The sequence below is a fragment of the Eptesicus fuscus genome, chromosome 20 (genome assembly GCF_027574615.1).
Source record: "Eptesicus fuscus isolate TK198812 chromosome 20, DD_ASM_mEF_20220401, whole genome shotgun sequence".
NCBI lineage: Eukaryota > Metazoa > Chordata > Mammalia > Chiroptera > Vespertilionidae > Eptesicus > Eptesicus fuscus.
In genome coordinates this window covers 33,410,129-33,431,593 of record NC_072492.1, presented here as the reverse complement: position 1 = coordinate 33,431,593, position 21,465 = coordinate 33,410,129, and the positions used below count along the sequence as shown (strand labels likewise).

The window sequence follows — 21,465 nt, the reverse complement described above, 5'->3', positions numbered from 1 at the left end:
CACAGTCAATTGCACTTGCTTTGAGAGTGTTCTTGCCTCAGCTAATCATATGATTAGCTCCCTCTTCTCCTTCATGTCGTTACTTAAAAGTCACCCTCTCATAAAGGCCTCCAATAGCTATCCTAACTAAAATATCCTTTTTTTGCTGCACAATGGAGCTTCCCATAAGCTATATCACATGTCATGACACAATGGATTGAATGCAGAAGCAGATGTGGGAATCCGGTTACCTTTTATTAAACCAGACATTAAAGAGATTTGCCAAAATGTACAATAATGTCACTCTCCTCATTAAGTTATTTTTAAAATTGTCTTTCATAAAAGTGTTATTCATGTTAACATGAAATGAGATTATTCTCGTTTTATAAATGAGAATAAATCCATATTAATTCCTTGGTTTTCATTTCCAATACAGTAAATATCTACAGATATAACCCTTATAAACAAAAGCTCTTCATGTGCCTCAATAAATTTTAAGTTTATAAAGGATCCTTGAAATCACAAAGTTTATGAATCCCCGTTTTAAAGACTTCAAGCCAAAGAAGAAGGAATGCACAAATTCAATATTATGAGTTAGCTTTCACTGTTTATTCCTTAGTCCCACAGCGGGTCTTGGTTTGATTCTGGTCAGGGCACATGCCTGGGTTGTGGGACTGATCCCCAGTAGGGGGTGTGTGGGAAGCAGCTGATGGATGATTCTCTCTCATCATTGGTCTTCCTTCCTTCCTTCCTCCCTCCCTCCCTCCCTCCCTCCCTCCCTTCCCTCCCTCCCTTCTTTGATGTTTCTATCTTTCAAAACATTGATGTTTCTATCTTTCCCTCCCTTCCTTCTTTCCTTCCTTCCTTCCTTTTTTATTGATTTCAGAAAAGAAGGGAGAGGGAGAGAAAGATAGAAACATCAATGTTTTCCTGATGGGCTGCCTCCCGCACACTCCCTACTGGAGATTGAGCCCGGAACCCAGACACGTGCCCTTGTGACAGGAATTGAACCCAAGACCCTTCAGTCGGCCTGACGCTCTATCCACTGAGCCAAACTGACTGGGGCCTCATCACTGATGTTTCTATCTCTTTCCCTCTCTCTTCCTCTCTGAAATGAATAAAAATATTTTTTAAAAGACAACAGCCAACACAATAGCTGTCCAGTGTGAGTAAACCAAAAGTTGTTGTTGTTTTTTTGTCAGATTGGCAAAAAAAAAATCTATGTTTTGGTATGCCACAGAATTTTAGTAATTAGTTTGTGTGTGCCATGAGATGAAAAGGTTGAAAGTCACTGAGCTAGAGAGATTTCCACCCCCTGGTGCTCAGAGAAGAGACAACCTGGGAGGCCTGAAAGGCAGCAGAGACTGGTGGGGTCTGAGAAGCTGGGTGATTAGGTATTTCATTTAGGTACAGCATTAAGAACTTATCTCCACTGTTATTAAGAACTTATCTCCACTGTTCCATTAGGTCGTGGTAGGAATTCCTAGAGAGTTCGATTAAAAAATATATATATATAAAATTTACATTCAGACACTTGCCACGGCCACCCTTCAGCCTCCCAAGTCCGCAGCTAATTAAAGCCCCGCGGACTCCCCACAGGTAAGAGTTTCCCCGCCCCTTCTCCCAGCAGGAGTACATCCGGGACTCGCTGGGGCGTGGCCTGGGAGGTGGATTCTCACGCGAACTCCAGGCCCCGCCCACCCACGCAGCACACCCGTCGGAGTCGCAGGCTCCGAGGGCCCATTTCTCTTTCGGTGTCTTCCCGTCAATTCGGACTCGTAGTTCTCGCGAGAGAAAGCGCGAAGCCTGCCGGGAGGGATGCGCGGCGGTCCCTAGGTTTGCCCAAGATGGCAGCCCTGGAGGAGGAATTCACGTTGTCTGCGGTACCCTTGGGTGCCGGGCCCGACGGACTCTTAGGCGTGGAGCCGTGCGACAAAACAGACCAGTTTTTAATAACCGACAGCGGCAGGACCGTCATCCTCTATAAGGTGAGGCCGATAGGACCGTCATCCTCTCTAAGGTGAGGGCGATGGGATCGGAGCGCCCCGCTGCTGTCTCGCCCATTGCTGAGCGCGGAGCCGGAGCCTTGGGTCTCTCACGGCTTCAGAAAAAAAATCGTCTGGCGGGGTTAGCGGAAAGCCAGCTTGGCTCCTCGGGAATGCGGAAGGAAGGCTAGAATTTGATTTGGTTGTTTTCCTGGAGAGAGAGGCATGTTTCTGAGTTGCACTCTGCAAAGCGTCTAAGTGCACGTGGGCTAAACTCGGAAAGGAAAGGAAACCTGAGCTTTTGCTTCGAACCCCCGCAGGGACACGGCCTTGCCTAATCCCTTCCTGGGGTCTCTGTCACCCCGTCTGCCCACTGGAGTGTTTGAACGGAGGTTAGTCGGGCGGGAGGGGATGGCTGATATGGTGGGAACTGGTTTATCCCTGTGTCCATACACTTATCCTCTCGGAGAAACGTTTTGTGGATTTTTATTTTGTTTTTTTTTTTTTTTTTTTTGCTTTCTTAGTATCTTGATGGGAACCTTGATTACGAGAAATCTGTTGCCAACTAACTACACGCTGTAAATCCTGGGGTTGAGCATGGGGAAATCTACCCGCCCCGCCCCCTTTCCATCCTAAAGCCTGAAGACACACCTTTTAAGCAGCTTTATTTTTACTGATCGCGTAATTTTTAAAATCTGGGTCGCAGAATATAGTTCCCCGTGTGTTTAAGAAGCTAGATAATCTACTTTGAGGCTTTGGGAACAAGTTGCAAACAGTTTCCAAACTATTTGCCTGTTTTGACTCTTCGTATGACACTGTTGGTTTTTACCCGAGCTGTCAGGTGGACTTAAAATTTTGCATTTCCTGCATAGGAACGTAATGACTGTTAGCTACTCTTACTTAATTTCCCATGCTTCTGTTCAAAGTCACAATGGGATAAATTTTTTTTAATGTACTATTGTTTATATTTTCATCTTAACTACTTTGTAAAAGTAATGTTTTTAATTGTGGGAAAATACACATAACAAAATTAACTGTCTTAAACCATCTTTTTAAAGCATACATTTCAGGGTATTAAATTAAGTACATTCACCTTGTTGGACAGCCATCACCACCATCCATGTCCGGAAAACTCTTTTCATCGTGCAAATATGAAACTTCGTACTTATTAAGCAATGACTGCCCATTCTCCCAGCCCCGGTGGCCACCATTCTACTTTCTCTGTCTGAGGTGGAATCATCCAGTATTTGTCTTTTTGTGACTATTTTTCTGATGTAGGGAATCTTTTGAATACTATCATTTTAACTATAAATTTGATTGCTTTTATAGTCAGAAACTGACTTTTTGAATATTGTATGTTAATTTTACTAGGTTTCAGATCAGAAACCTTTGGGGAGCTGGTCAGTGAAACAAGGTCAAGTTATAACATGTCCAGCTGTGTGCAACTTTCAAACTGGAGAATATATTGTTGTACACGATAGCAAGGTGAGTTTTAAAACTTTTATATACATATAAAACACAAAATGTTCATTTAGTAGCTTAGTATTATATCTAAGTGAGCATTGGGATACTTTTTTTACTTATATGTTTTAATTTAAGGTTTTGAGATTATGGACTAATGAAGATGTAAACCTGGATAAAGTATTTAAAGCTACAGTAAGTCTTTGGCTTTTCCAACATATTTATTAGCTTATTGGTGAGATGGAATAATTTGCACTGTTGTAGTAGGTTGTTTATCTTACTGCATCTGTGAATGTGAGTATAAAGCTTTTAATTAGTTTCTCATTCTATTTATCTTACATGTCTCAGTTTATGAGTTGATGTTACAAAATATAAAATTCATTATCTCATGAGGTTAAGGATTTAAATACCTCCTGAATGATAAATTTGTAGTTATTTCCATGAGTTTAGATGTTTGTGGTGTGTCCCTTGTGAGAACAACTTCACTGTGCCTTTCTTAAAATAGGTAAAATAAACCCTGCAAATTTCGTGCATTTTATATTTTAAGAGTGGCACATAATGCATTGAAAAAGAACCGTGACTAACTGCCTTTTTTACTAATGACCTAAAGTGTGTTAATTAACTGCTTCTATTTTATAAAATGAGAATCTCAAATTAGGTTAATCTAGGAAGTTCCTTCCATTTCTAAATGTCTAACTCTATAATTGGCACATTTTAGAAGTAGCTCATAATAGAGCAGATTCAGATATAAATGGCAGTTGTTGCCTGGACCCTTGAAACTTCTAACCTGCTGACTATGCTGTTCCCTGGCTCCAGGCTTTCCATTTACCTTGTAGTAACATGGTCCTGAACTTTATACAGTGGGATTAACTTCTTTTCTTGGGCTTGCCGGCTATGATTGTAATTATGGCATCAGTCTTTAGCTCCAGAATCACTTATTAGTGGCTCTATTTGTACTGCTCCCCACCTCCAGTTTTGGTTGTAGCCTAACCTCCAGTATTCACAATGGAAGGATAAACTAAAAATGATAACTTAAGGGGGAGAGCAGGGAACAGGGTAGACAGATAGGAGCAAAAGTTAGACTTCTGTATGTAATTTATGTTGTAGATTTGACTTTGAAACCATACATAGTTATAAAACAGAACTGAATCAAAATGAAAACAAATCAGTTCTTAAAATAAGCCTTCTCTAAATGTCTTTATTCTAGTAGGTGGCAATTGGTTTAGAATAAAAATTAAAATATTCTTATGTTCTCGTAGTTGTCAGCTGAGGTATATAGAATACATTCAATACCAGGAACAGAACCCTTGGTGTTATTCAAGGAAGGTGCCGTTCGTGGTTTAGAGGCCTTGCTTGCAGAGCCCCAGCAGAAAATTGAAACTGTTATCCCTGATGAAGAAGTGATTAAGTAAGTTCTAATACTTGTAAGTGAATTTTGACCAAAATGAAAAGGCACTTTGCATGTTTTTTTATAACACTGATTGCTTTGTTAAAAAGCATTTTGGCAGAAACCGGTTTGGCTCAGTGGACAGAGCATTGGCCTGCAAACTGAAGGTCCCAGGTTCGATTCCGGTCAGGGGCCTGTACCTTGGTTGCGGGCACATCCCCAGTAGGGGTTGTGCAGGAGGCAGCTGATCGATGTTTTCTCTCATCGATGTTTCTAACTCTCTATCCTTTCTCCCTTCCTCTCTGTAAAAAAATCAATAAAAAATAAAATATAAAAAAAGCATTTGGTTAGCCCTGGCTGGGTGGTTCAGTTGGTTGGTGTGTCGTCCTATGCACCGAAGGGTCTTGGGCACATACCCAGGTTGTGGGTTCCATCCCCAGTTGGGGTGTGTACAGGAGGCAACCAATCGATGTTTCATATCAAAGTTTCTCTCTCTCCCTTCCGCACTCTCTCTAAAATCAATGAAAACATATCCTCAGGTGAGGATTTTAAAAAAAAATTTTTTTTGGTTATGAACATAATGAAAGCCTTATTAAAAACCACTTATAAAACGTTGGCTGCAATGACAAACCTCAAAACCCTCTAGGGTGATAGATGACTGAGGAAACTAAGATTATATGAGTCTGTTCTGATGACAGAAAACTGGATAGTCAGTTATTTGAAGATGAAGTGGGTAATCCCACACCAAAATAATCTTTGTTTCTATCATATTGTCCTGACTGCCATAGTTAGAACCCTTACCCGCTGAGGAAATGTGCAGCTTGTTAGTGAGAGGATAGTGTTTTGAGCCCATCTGCTTTCCCAGATCCTGGAACAAAACCAAGAAAATGAATCACCCAAATGATAGCAGGAAATTTCATGATTTCATCTCTCTCCAATCCCCATTTTATCACATTTCCTGATGAGTTAACTTGCTCTCCAGGTCCACCTGAATCAAACTAACTTTCTAAAAGTCAAAGCAAAGACCTGTACTTAGTGAATAGTGTGGACAGGGACAATGACCAGTTAGCTCTATCTTGGACTTCCCTTGAAGTATGAACAACTGGGGAAAAAATATAGGTAGAGGATCTGGGTTAATAGCCATTTTGCGAAAAACTGGCCATGCAGTCTTGGTTACAAGCCCTTTTCACATTCCTGTGCCTAAATTCCCACTGTCACTTTAAAAAGGCAATTGAGATTCTAATGTTTTTCTCCAAATGCTAGTCCCAAAAAATGACTCTCAGAAAGGGAGGGGGTCCTTCACTGGTTTAATTCTGTGGTTAGAGTGACAGCCTGCAGACTGAAGGGTCCTAGATGCCAATCAAGGGCAAGCACCTCAGTTGCAGACTTGATCCCCAGCCCTGATTGGGGCATGTGTGGGAGGCAACCAGTCAGTGTTTCTCTCATATGATGTTTCTCTCTCCTTCCCCCTCCCTTACACTCTCTAAAAAAAAACCTCAATGGACCCCGGCTGGCATTGCTCAGTGGTTGAACATTTACCTATGAACCAGGAGGTTACTGTTTGATTTCAGTCAGACCACATGTCCAAGTTGTGGGCTCCATCCCCATTTCCCCATTAGGGGGTGTGTAGGAGGCAGCCATTCGATGTTTCACTGTCAGGTGCATATCTCTCTCTCTCTCTCTCTCTCTCTCTCTTTCTCTTTCTCTCTCTCTCTTTCTCTCTGAAATCAATAATAAAAATATATTTATAAATAAATAAGTAAAATTTAAAAATCAATAGAAAAAATAACCTCAAGTGAGGATTAACCAAAAAAGGCGGGGACGAGGAGGGTAGAGGCACCAATAAATTTGGGAAACATCATACTGTCACACTCTACCCTACCCACTTGTAAACTTTATAACTCACATGATTGTCTTTAAGACTGGGAAGTTCAGCAACTTGCATTTAATCCACAGATGCATTTGACAGAGAAATACCTACTAATTCCTTCTGGTATATACAGGGTGGGGCAAACGTAGGTTTACATTTGTTCATATGGAAAATAATACAATAATATTAAGAGTAACTTGCGTATTTCTTATACCTTCAACTGTAAACCTACATTTGCCCCACCCTGTATTTTGGAACACTGAATTAAGTGTTCTCTGATGTGTCTCTCTCTCTCTCTCTCTCTCTCTCTCTCTCTCTCTCTCTCTCTCTCAAAATACAAAAGATATTTTCTTAAATTTAGATTAATGGTATGTTTCTCTCAACTGATGATTTAGCATTTTATACTTTTTTTTTTATTATTTTTTTAGGTGGACGAAGTTTTTCATGGTATTTAGGCATCCTGCCTTAATCTTTATTACTGAAAAAGTAAGTGAGATCTCTAATTCCTGGGCCATGGTGTATAACATTTTAAAATCACTTAATTATTTTTAAAACTAAAATAGGACTTTAGTATTTCTGTCAAAGATTATGTATTTTGTATCTTTTATATACTAAAGAGCCTACTGGCTATATTTCTATGCTTAACTGAAATATTTTATAATGTTTAAATTTAATTAGACAATAGGTTTTTAAGCACCCATTAAAGTAATTAGAATGGGGTAACAAATGGTTTTAACATTTAAATATAGTTGGTTGAAATGAGAGTATTTAAAAAATAAAATAACTTTTTTTTCCCAGCATGGAAATTACTTTGCTTATGTACAAAAGTTTAACTCAAGTGTCTTAAGCAAATATACTCTCTTCCTTGGAAAAGAAGAAAAATCTGTTATACAGAGTTTTACTGCATCTCTGGATCGGAAATTCATTTCTTTGATGTCATTAAGTAAGTATTTTTCTTTGAATTTGCAGTGACTGTAAATAGAGGAATATTACAGGATAGTACTTGTTTTTGCAGTTTTCTGCTGTAGCACTTCCCATTGCAAGCTTCCTTACAAGCATTTATACCTTCACTTTTTGTACTTTGCCATGTCTGATCAAGCTTAAGTCATTGGTTCACAAGCTTAAGCAGGTAAATGTTACGTCTTTAAATTTATCATAAGCAGTAAATAATAATATAACACTAACAAAAAAGAAAAAAATCACCTTTAATCTTTATCATGATAAGACCAGGTTCTTTTATATAATAATTACTGCACTGTAAAGTATCTAAGATTGTTACTAAATGGCCCTCCATTTCTTTTTTTCCCAATCTTAAGATTTAGCGTGCCCTTCTTTGAATGGAGGCAGGTGGGTAAAAAGAAACTAACAAAGCACTCTAGGCCTAAGCCAACCAGTGTTTTACATACTACTTTAATGCCTTGGAGTGTACCTGTATATGATGGTGTAAAGTATAGCCCCAGTCATGCCTAGGCTAGGAGGGGAAAAAACTAATGCTATACTCTCCCTCTATCCTTTTTGGCTGCTTTTGAAATTGTTTTGAGAAGATTAAGGGAGGAAAAAAACAAGAGCACTATTTAGAGAACATATGAATTATCACAATTAAAAATCTTTGTGAAGTTTTTCAGTTTGCAAATGTTTGCAATAGCTATTAATAAAAATGCTTCCATCATTTATCATTTCTAAGTCATTGGAATCTGCTTAATGCCTTTGCTTGACAGGGACTGGTTTTCTTAAAGTTTAACCTATAGGGCATATTTATTGTTAAACAGAAGTGTGCAGGTTATATTTTAGCTTACTGAACACTGAAGTAGGGATTCTGAACCACAGGGTCCTAAAAATCTTCCTGTAACATATCTAGAACCACCTGGAATTGCCAAAATTCAGTTGACATACAAAAAAATAGCAATTTCATATGGTTTTCAGGGTTATGAGGTAACAAGTAATGTGATGCATAAATCGGAATGCTACGGTAATTTATTTCTAATGAGAGATATATCCTTTCAGTGACTAGATTTTCTGTATCCCTGACAATCTCCTGTCATGTTTTATTACAGGTATTGACAGTTTTGATTTCTTGGCTATTAAGACATTTCTTACTAAGATTTTTATTAATGATACTCCTTCCTTAATTTTATTTTATTTTTTATTTTATTTTTTGAAAATATATTGTTATTGATTTCAGAGACGAAGGGAGAGGGAGAGATAGAAACATCAATGATGAGAATCATTGATTGGCTACCTCCTGCATGCCCCCCACCGGGGATAGAGCCCACAACCCAGGCATTTTGCCCTTGACCAGTATCGAACCCAGGACCCTTCAGTCTGCAGGCCGACGCTCTATTCACTGAGCCAGACCGGCTAGGGCCTCCTTCCTTATTTTTAAATTTGTACTATATTCTTTAAGTGAAAGCAAAGAGTGATATGATTGGCACATTTGTTTATTTTTCTGGTTGGATCCTGTATCAAAATTGATAAAATCTTATCAACAACCTAGTACATATATTTATAACAGATAAAGATTTGTTCTTTATCCAATACTGAACAACAAATACTTGTTTTCAACAGGCTCAGATGGGTGTATATATGAAACCTTGATACCAATACATCCGAGTGACCCAGAAAAAAATCAACATCAGAGGGTAGTTAGATCTCTGTTGCTCAAAACTGTCGTGTCTGGAAATGCTCAAAATGCACTCAGTGTCCTGGATCAAGATCATGTAGCAGTCCTGGGACCACCACTACCAGCTTCTAAGGGTAACTAAAAGCAAAACAATACGAAGTCCTTTGGATTTTTCCTTCAGAGTGTTCCTATAGGTCTTTGACTTTCATCTTGCATTTGTTAATCTTTCAAAAACATTTCCTTGCATCACTACTTTGCTCATAACTCATGTCTTAAAAAAGAAAGAAAAACTGCAGGTGTCAATGCCAACCCATAGGCATTTGAAACATTGGTAAGCCTTCCCTAGAGCATTAAATTCATAGCTTGGCCGCGTTTACACAGAATAGAAATCCACTGGACTTGGACAGCTTGAAATTTGGGGACTACTAGTATGCTTTTTCGTTTCTGTCACTTCAGAGCAGGATTCTCATCATCACCTCACCCCCAAACACCCCTGCACACACACAGACTTGGAGTCTATCATGAAAGACCCAGGTGTTCCTGGCCAATGCAAGATTGGGGTCTCTCCACCTATATTATAAAACTCAGAATCTATTGCTTACCACTCAGGTCTCCTCACAGTCTAGACCCCATTCACCTTTCCCGGTCTTTTCTCCTAACTTCACAGCAAGAACCCTCTGCTTTATTCAGGCCGGGCTCCCTGTTGACTACAAACTTGATATGCCCATCCTCACCTGTGTCCTTTGTTAAGTTTCTCCTGCTTATAGGTACTACTAGTGATAGCATGGCTGTGTGCCAGGCATTTTACTTAAATTATCTCATTATTTGTATCATGTTATCTTCCAACAAACCTAAGAGAAAAAGTACAGTTATCCTCCCTATTTCACACAAGTCAGGAAACTTGGGCGTTAGGCAATTAAATTGTGAACTAGGATTCAGCCCAAGCAGGTTGACTCTAATATGCCATGAACCTCACCCCTCTTAAGTCCTGGCTCTTAACCATTTTACTATGCTGTGCTTCTGTCTCTCAACCCCCCTCCTTCCTCTTTCTGGTTCATGCTCTACGTAGCAAAAAAACCAGTAACCACTGTTAGAGTTGTATCTTAACCTGAGATATCATAGAGACCTTCCCATACCAGCATATTGTTATCATTAACTTTATATTTTTGGGCATTTGAAGGTTTATAGCAAAATTGAGGGAGAAGTACACAGAAAGCTTATATATACCCTTGCCCCCACACATAACATGTGCATTCTTCTTTTCATAAGGTCTAATTCCTTTGAATTTTGGTGGCAATCATTGTTGTCATTACTCAATAAAGCAAAACTTGTGTGTTTAACTATGACTCTTCCTTTGTCTCACCCACAAGGCATCATATATTTATTTATTCTTGGGACTTATTCTGAATTTCTCTCTTTTTCACAGAATGCCTCTCCATATGGAACACAAAATTTCAAACACTGCAGATTTCAAAAGAATTACCACAAGGTACCAGTGGTCAAGTAAGTTTTTGCACTTGAGAATTTTTTTCAAGTTATTTTTGTGCCTAATGAAGAGACTTCTTATTCTAAATATTTTGGCAGTTTTTTATTATAATAAGTTAAATATTTTTTAACCCAAAAAATTATATTTAATCCAGTTGTTTTACTAGTTTCCTTATGTAAGACTAAATTATAGCTAGTTTTAGATCAGGGAGAACAATTAACTAGTCATTAAATTATTTTGGTTTTTAGCTGCTCTTTGGTTTGGTCTTCTTTTTTTTTCCCCCAAATTGATTTCAGAGAGAGGAAGGGAGAGCAAGAGAGAGATAGAAACATCAATAATGAAGGAGAATCACTGATCTGCTGCCTCCTGCATATGCCACACTGGGAAATGAGCCCACAACCCAGGCATGTGCCCTGACTGGGAACCAAACCTGGATCTCCTGGTTCATAGGTCGAAGCCCAATCACTGGGCCACGCCGGCTAGGTTGGTTTGGTCTTTTTACTTTTGTGTTTTGAACTATACCCTTTTATAGTTCTTTTTTTAACATATCTCTGTTATATGTTACTTTTCCTAATAACTTGACCTGTTAGGTTATATGTTAAACATTATTATGGAATTACATAAGAATACTTTAAGTGCCCAGCTGGCGTGGCTCAGAGGTTGAGGGTCAGCCTATGAACCCGGAGGTCAGGGTTTGATTCCCAGTCAGAGCACATGCCCAATTTGTGGGCTCAGTCTCCAGTGTGGGGCATTCAAGAGGCAGCCGATCAATGATTCTCATCATCGATGTTTCTATCTCTCCCTCTCCCTTCCTCCCTGAAATCAATAAAAATATACTTTTTAAAAAATACTCAACGAATTAACACACAGACTGGGCTGTAAACTTTCAGAGGCTCAGGGTTCTTGTCTGTTTTGTTCTTTGTTGTGTCTTCACTGTCTTATCAAAGGTGCTCAATGAGTGTTGGTTGTTGAGTAAGTGATTACTCATATCTAAATCAAGATAATAGGATTTATTGATAATTGTAATTCTAGAATAACGAAACTATTTCTCAGCATACAATTTAATTCTAGTTTATTTAAAAAAATAATTTTAACAAAATTAATCACTCACAGTTTCACTACTTTAACAAACTTAGTTTTGATTCTCATGTTCCCTTGAGTTTTTTGTTGGTATACCTATTTTTACAATTTTATAATTTGAATCATTAGATTCTGTTCAATTCTGCCCTTTTTACTTAGTACATCTTATGGTGTGCCCATGTTGCAGTTGCCTTGGTAATATTTATCATGTTAATAGATGTGTAATAGTGATAATATTAATTTTAAATACTTAACGTATATATCAATCAGATTTTTATGAGTCGAGAGTATCTTTTAAATTTTATGCTTCAGTCAGACATCGGCAAAAATAAGAACTATGTAAACCTACCCAATTAATAAGTTGTACATGGGATTATTCTGAAAAGTTGCTTAACTTTAGCCTGTCCTTTTGTGTTTTATTAAGATTGCTCATACCATAAATTATTGTTATAAGTTATATGACTTTGTTGAATCAGATCATAGAAATGGGGGAAAAATTATTACATTTTTATAACTTTTTTTGTAGCTTTGGTATTATGGGGAACATCTATTTATGCTACATGGAAAAATTCTAACTGTGATTCCATACAAGTGTGAAATGTCATCATTAGCAGGTGCTCTTGGAAAACTCAAACATGGTCAAGATCCAGGTAGGAACTTACTAGTTTGTTTGATTAATATAAACAGCTATCAATTTACAGAGTCTGTTCTTAATGTTGAAATTTGCCACTGATTATTGGCATTTCCTTGTCCCAGGTATCTATCTACCTTGGGAACAGGGCACATTGCTACACTGTAGTTTTGAACACCAGTGTTCTTCTGACTTTTGGGGCACGGGGAGAGTCCCCCAGACAAAATCATTAATACCTCTACCCTCCCTGGTTTACCACCCGTCTCATCTGCTGGCTTAATGTTGCTGGGCACATAGCCTTTTACTATACTGTGACGTACTTTATCTGGGGTTATCAGTAAAATTAAATGGACAAGCCTCTCTTGAATTGTGCGTAAGTGGTGGTGGTTTTTTTCTTTGATTGTTTGGTTGAGTAAATAACATAGGTCAAAGAATGCTAGAAATTGTGTATTTTTTATTTTCTTAGGCACTCAGACCATGCCTCATTTTGTAAATTGGGAAACCTCTCAGGGATATGGACTTGGATCCAAGAACTCAGAGCCATCAAAGAGAATTGTAAGTTTGGTCATCGAAATACAAATATTAGTGCAAATATTATAAAATGGGGAAAGGCTGAATTATTTTAATGATTCATATCTTTACAGCTTTGATTTTAATGGTGGGGCAGTTTAAAATATATATATATATATTTTTTAATATATTTTATTGATTTTTACAGAGAAGAAGGGAGAGGGATAGAGAGCTAGAAACATCGATGAGAGAGAAACATCGACCAGCTGCCTCCTGCACACACCCCACCGGGGATGTGCCCGCAACCAATGTACATGCCCTTGACCGGAATCGAACATGGGACCCTTCAGTCCGCAGACCGACGCTCTATCCACTGAGCCATACCGGTTTCGGCTAAAATATATTTTTGTTGATTTCAGAGAGGCAGGTAGAGGGAGGGAGAGAGAGAGAAACATCAATGATGTGAGAGAATCATTGATCGGCTGCCTCCCGCATACCCCTACTGGGGACCTAGCCCACAACCGAGTCATGTGCCCTGACTGAGAATCGAACCGTGATTTCTTGGTTCATAGGTCAACCACTGAGCCACACTGTGGGGCATGATGGGGCAATTTAATTCTTGAACTTGGTAACCCTACAGCATTTATGTAAAAAATGACACACATTACTAGTAGTTAATTTTTATGGGCATGTTTTTAGGTAAAATCCTGGTGTGAAAATGGACCAATTCGCAATTAGTAAAATACCTTCCTGAGTATAAAGATTTTATTTTGTGTTTAAAGCACAAAAAACTGCCCTGGCCACATAGCTCGGTTAGTTAGAACATCGTCCCTATAGGCCTGGACAGCGCACATACAAGAGTCAACCAGTGAAGGCATAAATGAGTGAAACAACAAATCAATCTCCATCTCTCTATCTGTCCCCCCTTTCCCCCATCCTTCCCCTCTTGCCCTCTCTTTCTCTCTCTCTCTCTCTCAAATCAATCAATAAATTTTTTAAAAAATTTTAATTAAAAAAAACCTTAAAAGTATTAGACATTTAAGTTAAAGGTTTAAATAAACCAACTTTTCACTATAACAAAATTAAATTATTAAAAAAAAACCTTTGTGATTAGAACATAAGTTTGCTAGTCTCTTTTGGGGATGTTTTATATTCTTCTAAATGTATATTGGAGTTTTTTTAATTATTTTGAGATCCTAATCAATTTACTTAAATATAGTTAAGGAGAAGGACAATTGAAGCAAGTGTACAGCCTGAAGTTCCAGCATCCCAGCAACTTTTATCAGCCATAAAGGTAAATGAAAAAATATTAGAAATAAGAAAAGTCAAGTGATTAAAAGAAATCCTACTTACTTTTCATTCTATCTTATTTTTATGATCATTTTTATAGCTATAGCTAACACTTGTATAGTACCTTAAGATTTTCATAATGACCCAATATTTAGATTTATTTGACTTGCTAAGCATTTTGTGTGATGGTGGTGCCCTCATTCAGCTTTGCATTGAATGCTTGTAATTTATCCTCTTAAAGATTTTTATTTCTAAACCCTTGAATTTTTTTTTTTCTTTGCCATTTGTCTTTGTGCAGCAAATTGTCAACTCCATTTCCACAGAAATGCATGGATGCCGTTAGTGAGTTAGAAAATGTTGAGCTAGGGAACCTTTAAGTTCAGAGTGACATTTATTAATGTATCAGACTGAACTCTTTTTAAATCTGCCCTTTCAGAAAGATTCAGAAAAACACATTGAAATAGAACTACGTAAATTTTTGGCTACTAAGCGGACACCTGACTTTCATACTGTTATTGGGGACATAGCAATAGGACTTCTGGGAAGATGTAAAACAGAACCATCATTTTATCCGCGGAACTCTCTGATGCAGCTTATCCAGATGCATGTGCTTTCTTACAGGTAAACGTTTGCACGCCAAACTTTACATGCATAACTTTTTTTACTTTGTTTCTTATAGTTCTAATTTTCATGCTCTGAAAAAACCTTATAAATTATTTGCAGTTGAGATTTTTCTTAATATATAAAGATGATACATGTTTTCTTTTCTTAGCTTGTGCCCCGGCTTAATGGAAGTTGCATTAGAAAAGACAGATGTACAGATGTTGCAGCTCTGTCTACAGCATTTCCCTGACATTCCTGAAGCAGTCACCTGTGCTTGCTTAAAAATGTTCTTGAGGTAAGTTAGAAGCCAATGGTCCCCTTCCTTCACTACATTTTTAATCTATTGTGTTGTTTGAATGCTTAGAAAATGAAAAATTTTCCAGTAAGTTCAAAGAGCGATAAGACTTCTTTTCTTTTAATTAACATGATAGCATTGGTGATGACAGTCTTCAAGAAACAGATGTTAATATGGAGTCAGTTTCTGACTACAGTGATGCTGTACAAGATGAGAAGATGGAAGAGCAAATGGGAATTCTTCAAAATGGCTTCAATCCTGAAGAAGATAATTGTGGTAACTGTGGTAAAGAGTTAAGTGAAAAGCCTCAGAACACAATAGAGGAGACCACTTCGTGCCCTGTAATACCAAAAAGAGCAGCTCTCCTGTATCCTTTGAAAGAGTTTTCTTTGTATTGTCTCTTTTTGGGGGTATAGTCAAATGCCAAGCAATAACTAAGAAGTGATTAGATAATTTAAAGTGATTTTTAAAAATTGATTTTAAGGGGGTAGGGAAAGAGAAACAAACACATCAATTTGTTCCACTTATTTATGTATTCATTGGTTGATTCTTGTATGTGCCCTGACCAGGGACCAAACTGGCAACCTAGGTCTATTGGGCCAATACTAACCAATGGACCAAAAACCCAGGGTGGGTTTTGTTTTTGTTGTTGTTTGTTTGTTTGTTTTGGGGGAGTAGTTTCTGCTTGAAAATGGATCACATTCATTGCTACACTGAAACAACGTACTTGTTTTCTTATGTCAGAAGCTATACTCTTTCAATTCTAAAGTTGGTATTCTGAGTAAATACCACTCTAGTGATTAGGAGGATGTTCAGTGGTAGAACTCTTCTAGAAAAGTAAAACTTTCATATAAATTTTTAAAAATTATTGGGAAAGGGAATTATTCATACTTTTAGTAGAAAAGACTTTAATTATTGGTATAAGATGTTCCTTTATTCCTAAGTAGAAATGCCGTTCTTCATTCAGCATATAGTGAATCGTTTCTTCTGCCTCACTTGAAAGACATCCCAGCACAACATATCACTGTAAGTGTTCTTATAAATCCAATAGAATTTTACTTCTGGTTTAAATTTGCGCCTTCACTCCACCAGCTTTTAGGGCATTCAAAAGGGTATGAGCTCCCTTCATGTGAATAAGAGGTTCCACAGCCCTCATTGTGAGAATTGGTCCTGGTGCCAAGCCTGAAGGCCAGGTTAATCCATCCTAGTTATAAACTATTACAAAAATTGCCCAAAGAAGGATTCTCTCTTTTCTACTTATTATCCTCCTACATAATAAGAGAGGAATATACTAATTATCTGTTACACCGTAACCTCACGCCATAACATCACGGCCAATCTACAAGTGGTGGAGAGCTACAGGAGGGTGGGGCAGTGAGCTACCAGCAGTGGAGAAGCACCAGCGGTTGTGGGCGGTTGGCCAGCTACTTGCGCACCGATTTGTGCACAGGGCTACTAGTTTGTAAATAAACTCCCTACTGCCGAAACCGGTTTGGCTCAGTGGATGGAGCGTCGGCCTGCGGACTGAAGGGTCCCAGGTTCGATTCAGGTCAAGGGCGTGTGCCTTAGTTGCCGGCACATCCCCTGTGGGGGGTGTGCAGGAGGAGGCTGATCGATGTTTCTCTCTCATCGATGTTTCTAGCTCTCTATCCCTCTCCCTTCCTCTCTGTAAAAAATATATTTTAAAAAATTAAAAATAAAAATAAATAAACTCCCTACTCATCCTTCCCAAACCAGATGAACTCATTGATGGCAGGGACTGCAGTTTTACTTATTTTTGTGTCATTAGATAGTAAAATTCAATAATGGCCTCTTAAAATTCCTTCCAGTCTCTGTTAGCTTTACATATAGAGAACATATTTCTATCCAAGTGATAAATTGTCCTTTTTTTTTCCCCCCAACCCAGCTATTTCTCCAGTATTTGTATTTCCTTTATTTGAAGTGTAATGAAAATGCTACTATGACTCTTCCTGGAATACACCCTCCAACCCTGAACCAGGTGAGATCATTTTTTAATTTTTATTCGGTGCTGGGGAAAGTCTGTTTATTCAGTTTATATATAGGGTCAGAACCTGGAATTCAGTAACTGATTTCTCCTTGTCTCCTAGTCCATATGAACTTCCTTCCTCTACCTGTATACAAACCACTGGAGTGGGATCATCTTTCATTTGAGTTTTAAAGTTATAATTCTACACGAAATAACATAAATCTACCTTAAATTCCTGCTTTTTTTTTTTTTTGCATTTTAATTTCTTTATTGATTAAGGTATTACATATTTGTCCTCATCCCCCCCATTAACTTCCCAACCCTCCTGCTTCATTATTGTGATCCTTTTCAAGAGTTTCCTTAGCCTCATTGGGAGAGGGTGACAAGTATCCTCCTAATAACCTCTTAAAAATAAGAGAATGATGCCCTAGCTGGGTAGCACAGTTGTTTAGAGCTTCATCCTCGTACACCAGGGTCCCAGGTTCAATCCCCAGTCAGGGCACACACGAGAATCAACCAATGAATGCCTCAGTAAGTAGAATTAAAAAATCATTGTTTTTTTTTCTCTCTCTCTCTGCCTTTCCCTTCCTCTCTCTCTAAAATAAATAAAAACATGTTCTTAAGTGAGAATTTTTAAAAAATTATTGTGGTTTAAGAATGTGTTATTCTAATTAAGTATTTCAAACACTCAATTTTATTTTGATTTTAAAATAAGTTAAAAAATTTTAAGTAGTGGGTTTTTATAGTTGAAAGATCTAATAATATCATAGTATGCACACTATTCTGCAATTTGTTTTTTTCAGTCAATACTATGTTTTGGACGTTTCCTGGACCAGTATACATACATCTGCTCATTCCCCCATCCTTTTTAACGGCTATATTCTATTTCAGTTTATGGAAAACCTTAATTTGTCAGTCCCCTAAATAGCAGCAGTTGAGTTGTTTACAGTTTTTTGCTATTGTGAACAAACCTTCGTTGGGCATCTTTATCTAGATATTCTTGTATATTTTATTAAAGTACCCTATGTAGGTCTACATTTCCAAACAGTGTAGTTAACATGCAAAGAATAAGAATACCTGTTGGGTGAATGTCCATAAGCAAAATTAATGAATAAAAGATGTACACATTTTTTGTTTTGAAAATGGTAGATTACCTTTCTGAAGGCTTGTGATAATCGGTACTACTACCTCAAAAGTCTGAGACCTTACTCTTTGCCAGTCAAATAGATAACAAATGGTGCTTTATTTTAATTTGCATTTCTTTGATAATAAGAGTGTTGGACCATCTTTTCTTGCCTATATTACATTCTTTTTTGTGAACTGCCTTGTTGGGTTCTTTGTTCATTTTTCTTTTTTTTTTTCTTTGTTCATTTTTCTATTGCATTTCATGTCTTTTTCATTTTGGCTTATAAAGTATTTATAGTTTTATTCCCAGTTTCAGCAGTAAAATATATACTTTTTAAAGAATTCTTTGTATTTGATAAAATTAGCCTTTTTTATCAAGTGCATTATATTTTTTTCTATCAAAATTATTAAATTTTTTTTTCTTTATGGCTTTGTTGTGGCTACATCACGCTTAATGCCCTTCCCACTCTAAAATGTAAAAATAGGCACAGTATTTTTCCCTAGTACATTCATAGTTTCTTTTTTTGTATTTAACTCTTTGATACATATAAAATCTATTTTGGTGTAAGGACTTTCATGGGTATCAGCTTTCCCTTCTCCCCCCAGACAGACATTGGTTTCCTTAATACTTTTTCATGACAGTGATATTTGCATGTTAACTACACCGTTTGGAAATGTAGACCTACATATAGGGTACTTTAATAAATGTATAGCAATAATTTTATTTTAATTCATGGTAGCTCATCTGTAATACTCACCCTTTCTTGGGGCATAGTTTATATTTCAGAATAGGAATAACTGCCAGTGATTATAAAAAAATAACTTTCCCTTGAACTAAATATCACTGTAGCTTTCTCTTTACTGATGAATACTATGGAAAAGATACCATTATGCTTTTAAAATAGCAAGTATAAAAGCAGAAAAGTGCGTGGCCAGTTTATCTCAGTGGTTAGAGTGCCAGCCCATACACCGAAAGGTCATGAGTTTGATTCTCAGTCAAGGGCATGAATCTGGGTTGCAGGTTTGATTCCCCCCGGCCCTGGTTGGGCACTGCAGGAGGCAGCCAATCAACATGTCTCTCTCACATCTATGTTTCTCTCTCTCCCTCCCTCGCTTCCACTCTCTGAAAATCAATGGGAAAAATATTCTCAGTTGAGGATTTAAAAAAGAAAAAAAGCAGAAAAGAGCCTTTTTATATTGTTTAAAAATTCTTTTATCTCTAAACTAAAATTTTCAGGTATTTGTAAGGAAGAGTTATGTTTTTATAACTGTTTGATATAATCATGGATATTGGGAAATGAATCAACCTAAAATTAAATTTAAAATCTTTCTTTTCTTTTTTTTTTTTTAATATATTTTATTGATTTTTTATAGAGAGTAAGGGAGAGGGATAGAGAGCTAGAAACATCGATGAGAGAGAAACACCGATCAGCTGCCTCCTACACACCCCCTACTGGGGATGTGCCCGCAACCACTGTACATGCCCTTGACCGGAATCGAACCTGGGACCTTTCAGTCCGCAGGCCGACGCTCTATCCACTGAGCCAAACCAGTTTCAGCAAAATTTAAAATCTTAATATTGCTGAAGCCGGTTTGGCTCAGTGGATAGAGCGTCGGCCTGTGGACTGGAAGGTCCCGGGTTCGATTCCGGTCAAGGGCATGTACCTTGGTTGCGGGCACGTCCCCAGTGGGGGGTGTGCAGGAGGCAGCTGATGGATGTTTCTCTCTCATCCATGTTTCTAACTCTCTATCCCTCTCACTTTCTCTCTGTGAAAAATCAATAAAAATATAAAAAAATAAAAAATAAAATCTTAATGTTTATTTTCCTGTTTACTTTCAGATTATGGATTGGATATGCCTACTTCTAGATGCTAATTTTACTGTTGTGGTAATGATACCAGAAGCCAAAAGTCTACTGTTAAGTCTTTACAAGTTTGTGAAATCTCAGGTGTGTGATTATTTGATCTACACTGAATTCATTTTGTACCCAAGTATCACCTAAATTATAATTTATTCTTAAATTTTTTTCTTGAAATAGTTGTAAGTAATAATTGAGGGCTTGTTCATAAGTAGAGTGATAGTAAAAGTTATTCTGAATTTTTTTTCTCTAGATATGCATTTGTTCCGAGCTCAACAAGATTGAAGTAAGTTTTCGTGAGCTACAGAAATTGAATCAAGAAAAGAATAATAGAGAATTATATTCAATTGAAGTGCTGGAACTCTTCTGATATTACCAGTTCTCTTTCATAGACGTTTTATGAAGCTCTTTTAAAAGTGAATTCTTCCCACTCATCCAGGCAAGAGATGTGTTTTGTTTGTGACTGTCTCTCAGTGACAAGAGAAATGTGTCAGAGTACCTAGACCATCACTTATTGATGCTTCTAGGTTGGACTGGAGGTCTCATGCGAACCTATCCTGGTTTATGGACATTGAAGGAGAAAGTTCCGAAACTTTTAAAAAATATGTAACAGCTATTTTTAAGTAAACTTATTTGTGATACTTATAAAAGTCTAATTTCTTACCATATGTTTTAAATAGTTCTTTTAATAAAAAGTCACCATTCTAGGAAGAATGTAGTGTTGTCAGTGTCAGAAGCTGTCCCAGCTCCTCTGTGCTCATAGCCGACAGCAGCAGTCAGTTCCACACGCGCGGTGGGGAACCATGCTTGCAGAGGCAGGGGCTTGTCTGCTGCCCTTTCTTCCTGGTTTTGTTTTTGTTAATCCTCACCTGAGGATATTTTTTCCATTGATTTTTAGGAGAGTGAAAGGGACCGGGAGAGACAGAGAGAAACATCAATGTGAGAGAGACACATCGATTTGTTGCCTCCCACGAGTGGCCCCAGGGAATCGAGCCTGCAACCAAGGCACGTGCCCTTGATCAGAATCAAATTCGGGACCTTTCAGTCCGAGGGCCAGTGCTCCAACCACTGAGAAAAACAGGCTAGGGCAATTTTTTCCTGTTCTTGATGTACTTCCACTCGCCTTTTCTTCCTACACATTGAACAATACCTCTTTCTACACATTATCTCTCAGATTACCTCCATGATTAGTTGATAATTTAGGTTATAAAAACATTGCTAAATAGTAAAAAACAAATAGTTGATTGACCATAGAATTTCTCATTTTAACTCTTTGGATTTAGGCCAAATGAATGGTT

At 37.7% G+C, this 21,465-nt stretch overlaps 1 protein-coding gene across 3 annotated transcripts; it reads left to right on the top strand.

Annotated features, from left to right (window-relative positions):
* The first annotated feature begins 1,733 nt into the window (after positions 1-1,733).
* NOL11 (nucleolar protein 11) lies at positions 1,734-20,869 on the top strand. Of its 3 annotated transcripts, XM_008149410.3 has the most exons (18): positions 1,740-1,967; positions 3,336-3,449; positions 3,564-3,620; positions 4,685-4,833; positions 7,111-7,168; positions 7,481-7,625; positions 9,248-9,436; positions 10,729-10,805; positions 12,395-12,518; positions 12,966-13,054; positions 14,229-14,303; positions 14,736-14,920; positions 15,072-15,197; positions 15,334-15,564; positions 16,145-16,223; positions 17,104-17,196; positions 20,150-20,257; positions 20,421-20,869. In XM_008149410.3, exons 1-18 carry the CDS (start codon positions 1,827-1,829, stop codon positions 20,535-20,537), a joined length of 2,157 nt encoding a protein of 718 aa, XP_008147632.1. In that variant the 5' UTR covers positions 1,740-1,826; the 3' UTR covers positions 20,538-20,869. The 3 variants fall into 3 exon arrangements, with proteins under 3 accessions (XP_054565612.1, XP_008147632.1, XP_054565611.1); XM_054709636.1 differs by lacking the exon at positions 3,564-3,620 and having other exon boundaries at positions 1,741-1,967; XM_054709637.1 differs by lacking the exons at positions 17,104-17,196; positions 20,150-20,257; positions 20,421-20,869 and having other exon boundaries at positions 1,734-1,967; positions 16,123-16,179.
* The last annotated feature ends 596 nt before the right edge of the window (positions 20,870-21,465 follow it).

What these genes read in the sequence shown, in the direction of transcription:
- NOL11 (XM_008149410.3), top strand. Translation starts at nt 1,827, where the DNA reads ATGGCAGCCCTGGAGGAGGAATTCACGTTGTCTGCGGTACCCTTGGGT. An exon ending in CATTTCTTTGATGTCATTAA is followed by an intron (nt 7,626 to 9,247) that starts GTAAGTATTTTT and finishes TGTTTTCAACAG; the next exon opens with GCTCAGATGGGTGTATATAT. An exon ending in CCAAAAAGAGCAGCTCTCCT is followed by an intron (nt 15,565 to 16,144) that starts GTATCCTTTGAA and finishes ATTCCTAAGTAG; the next exon opens with AAATGCCGTTCTTCATTCAG.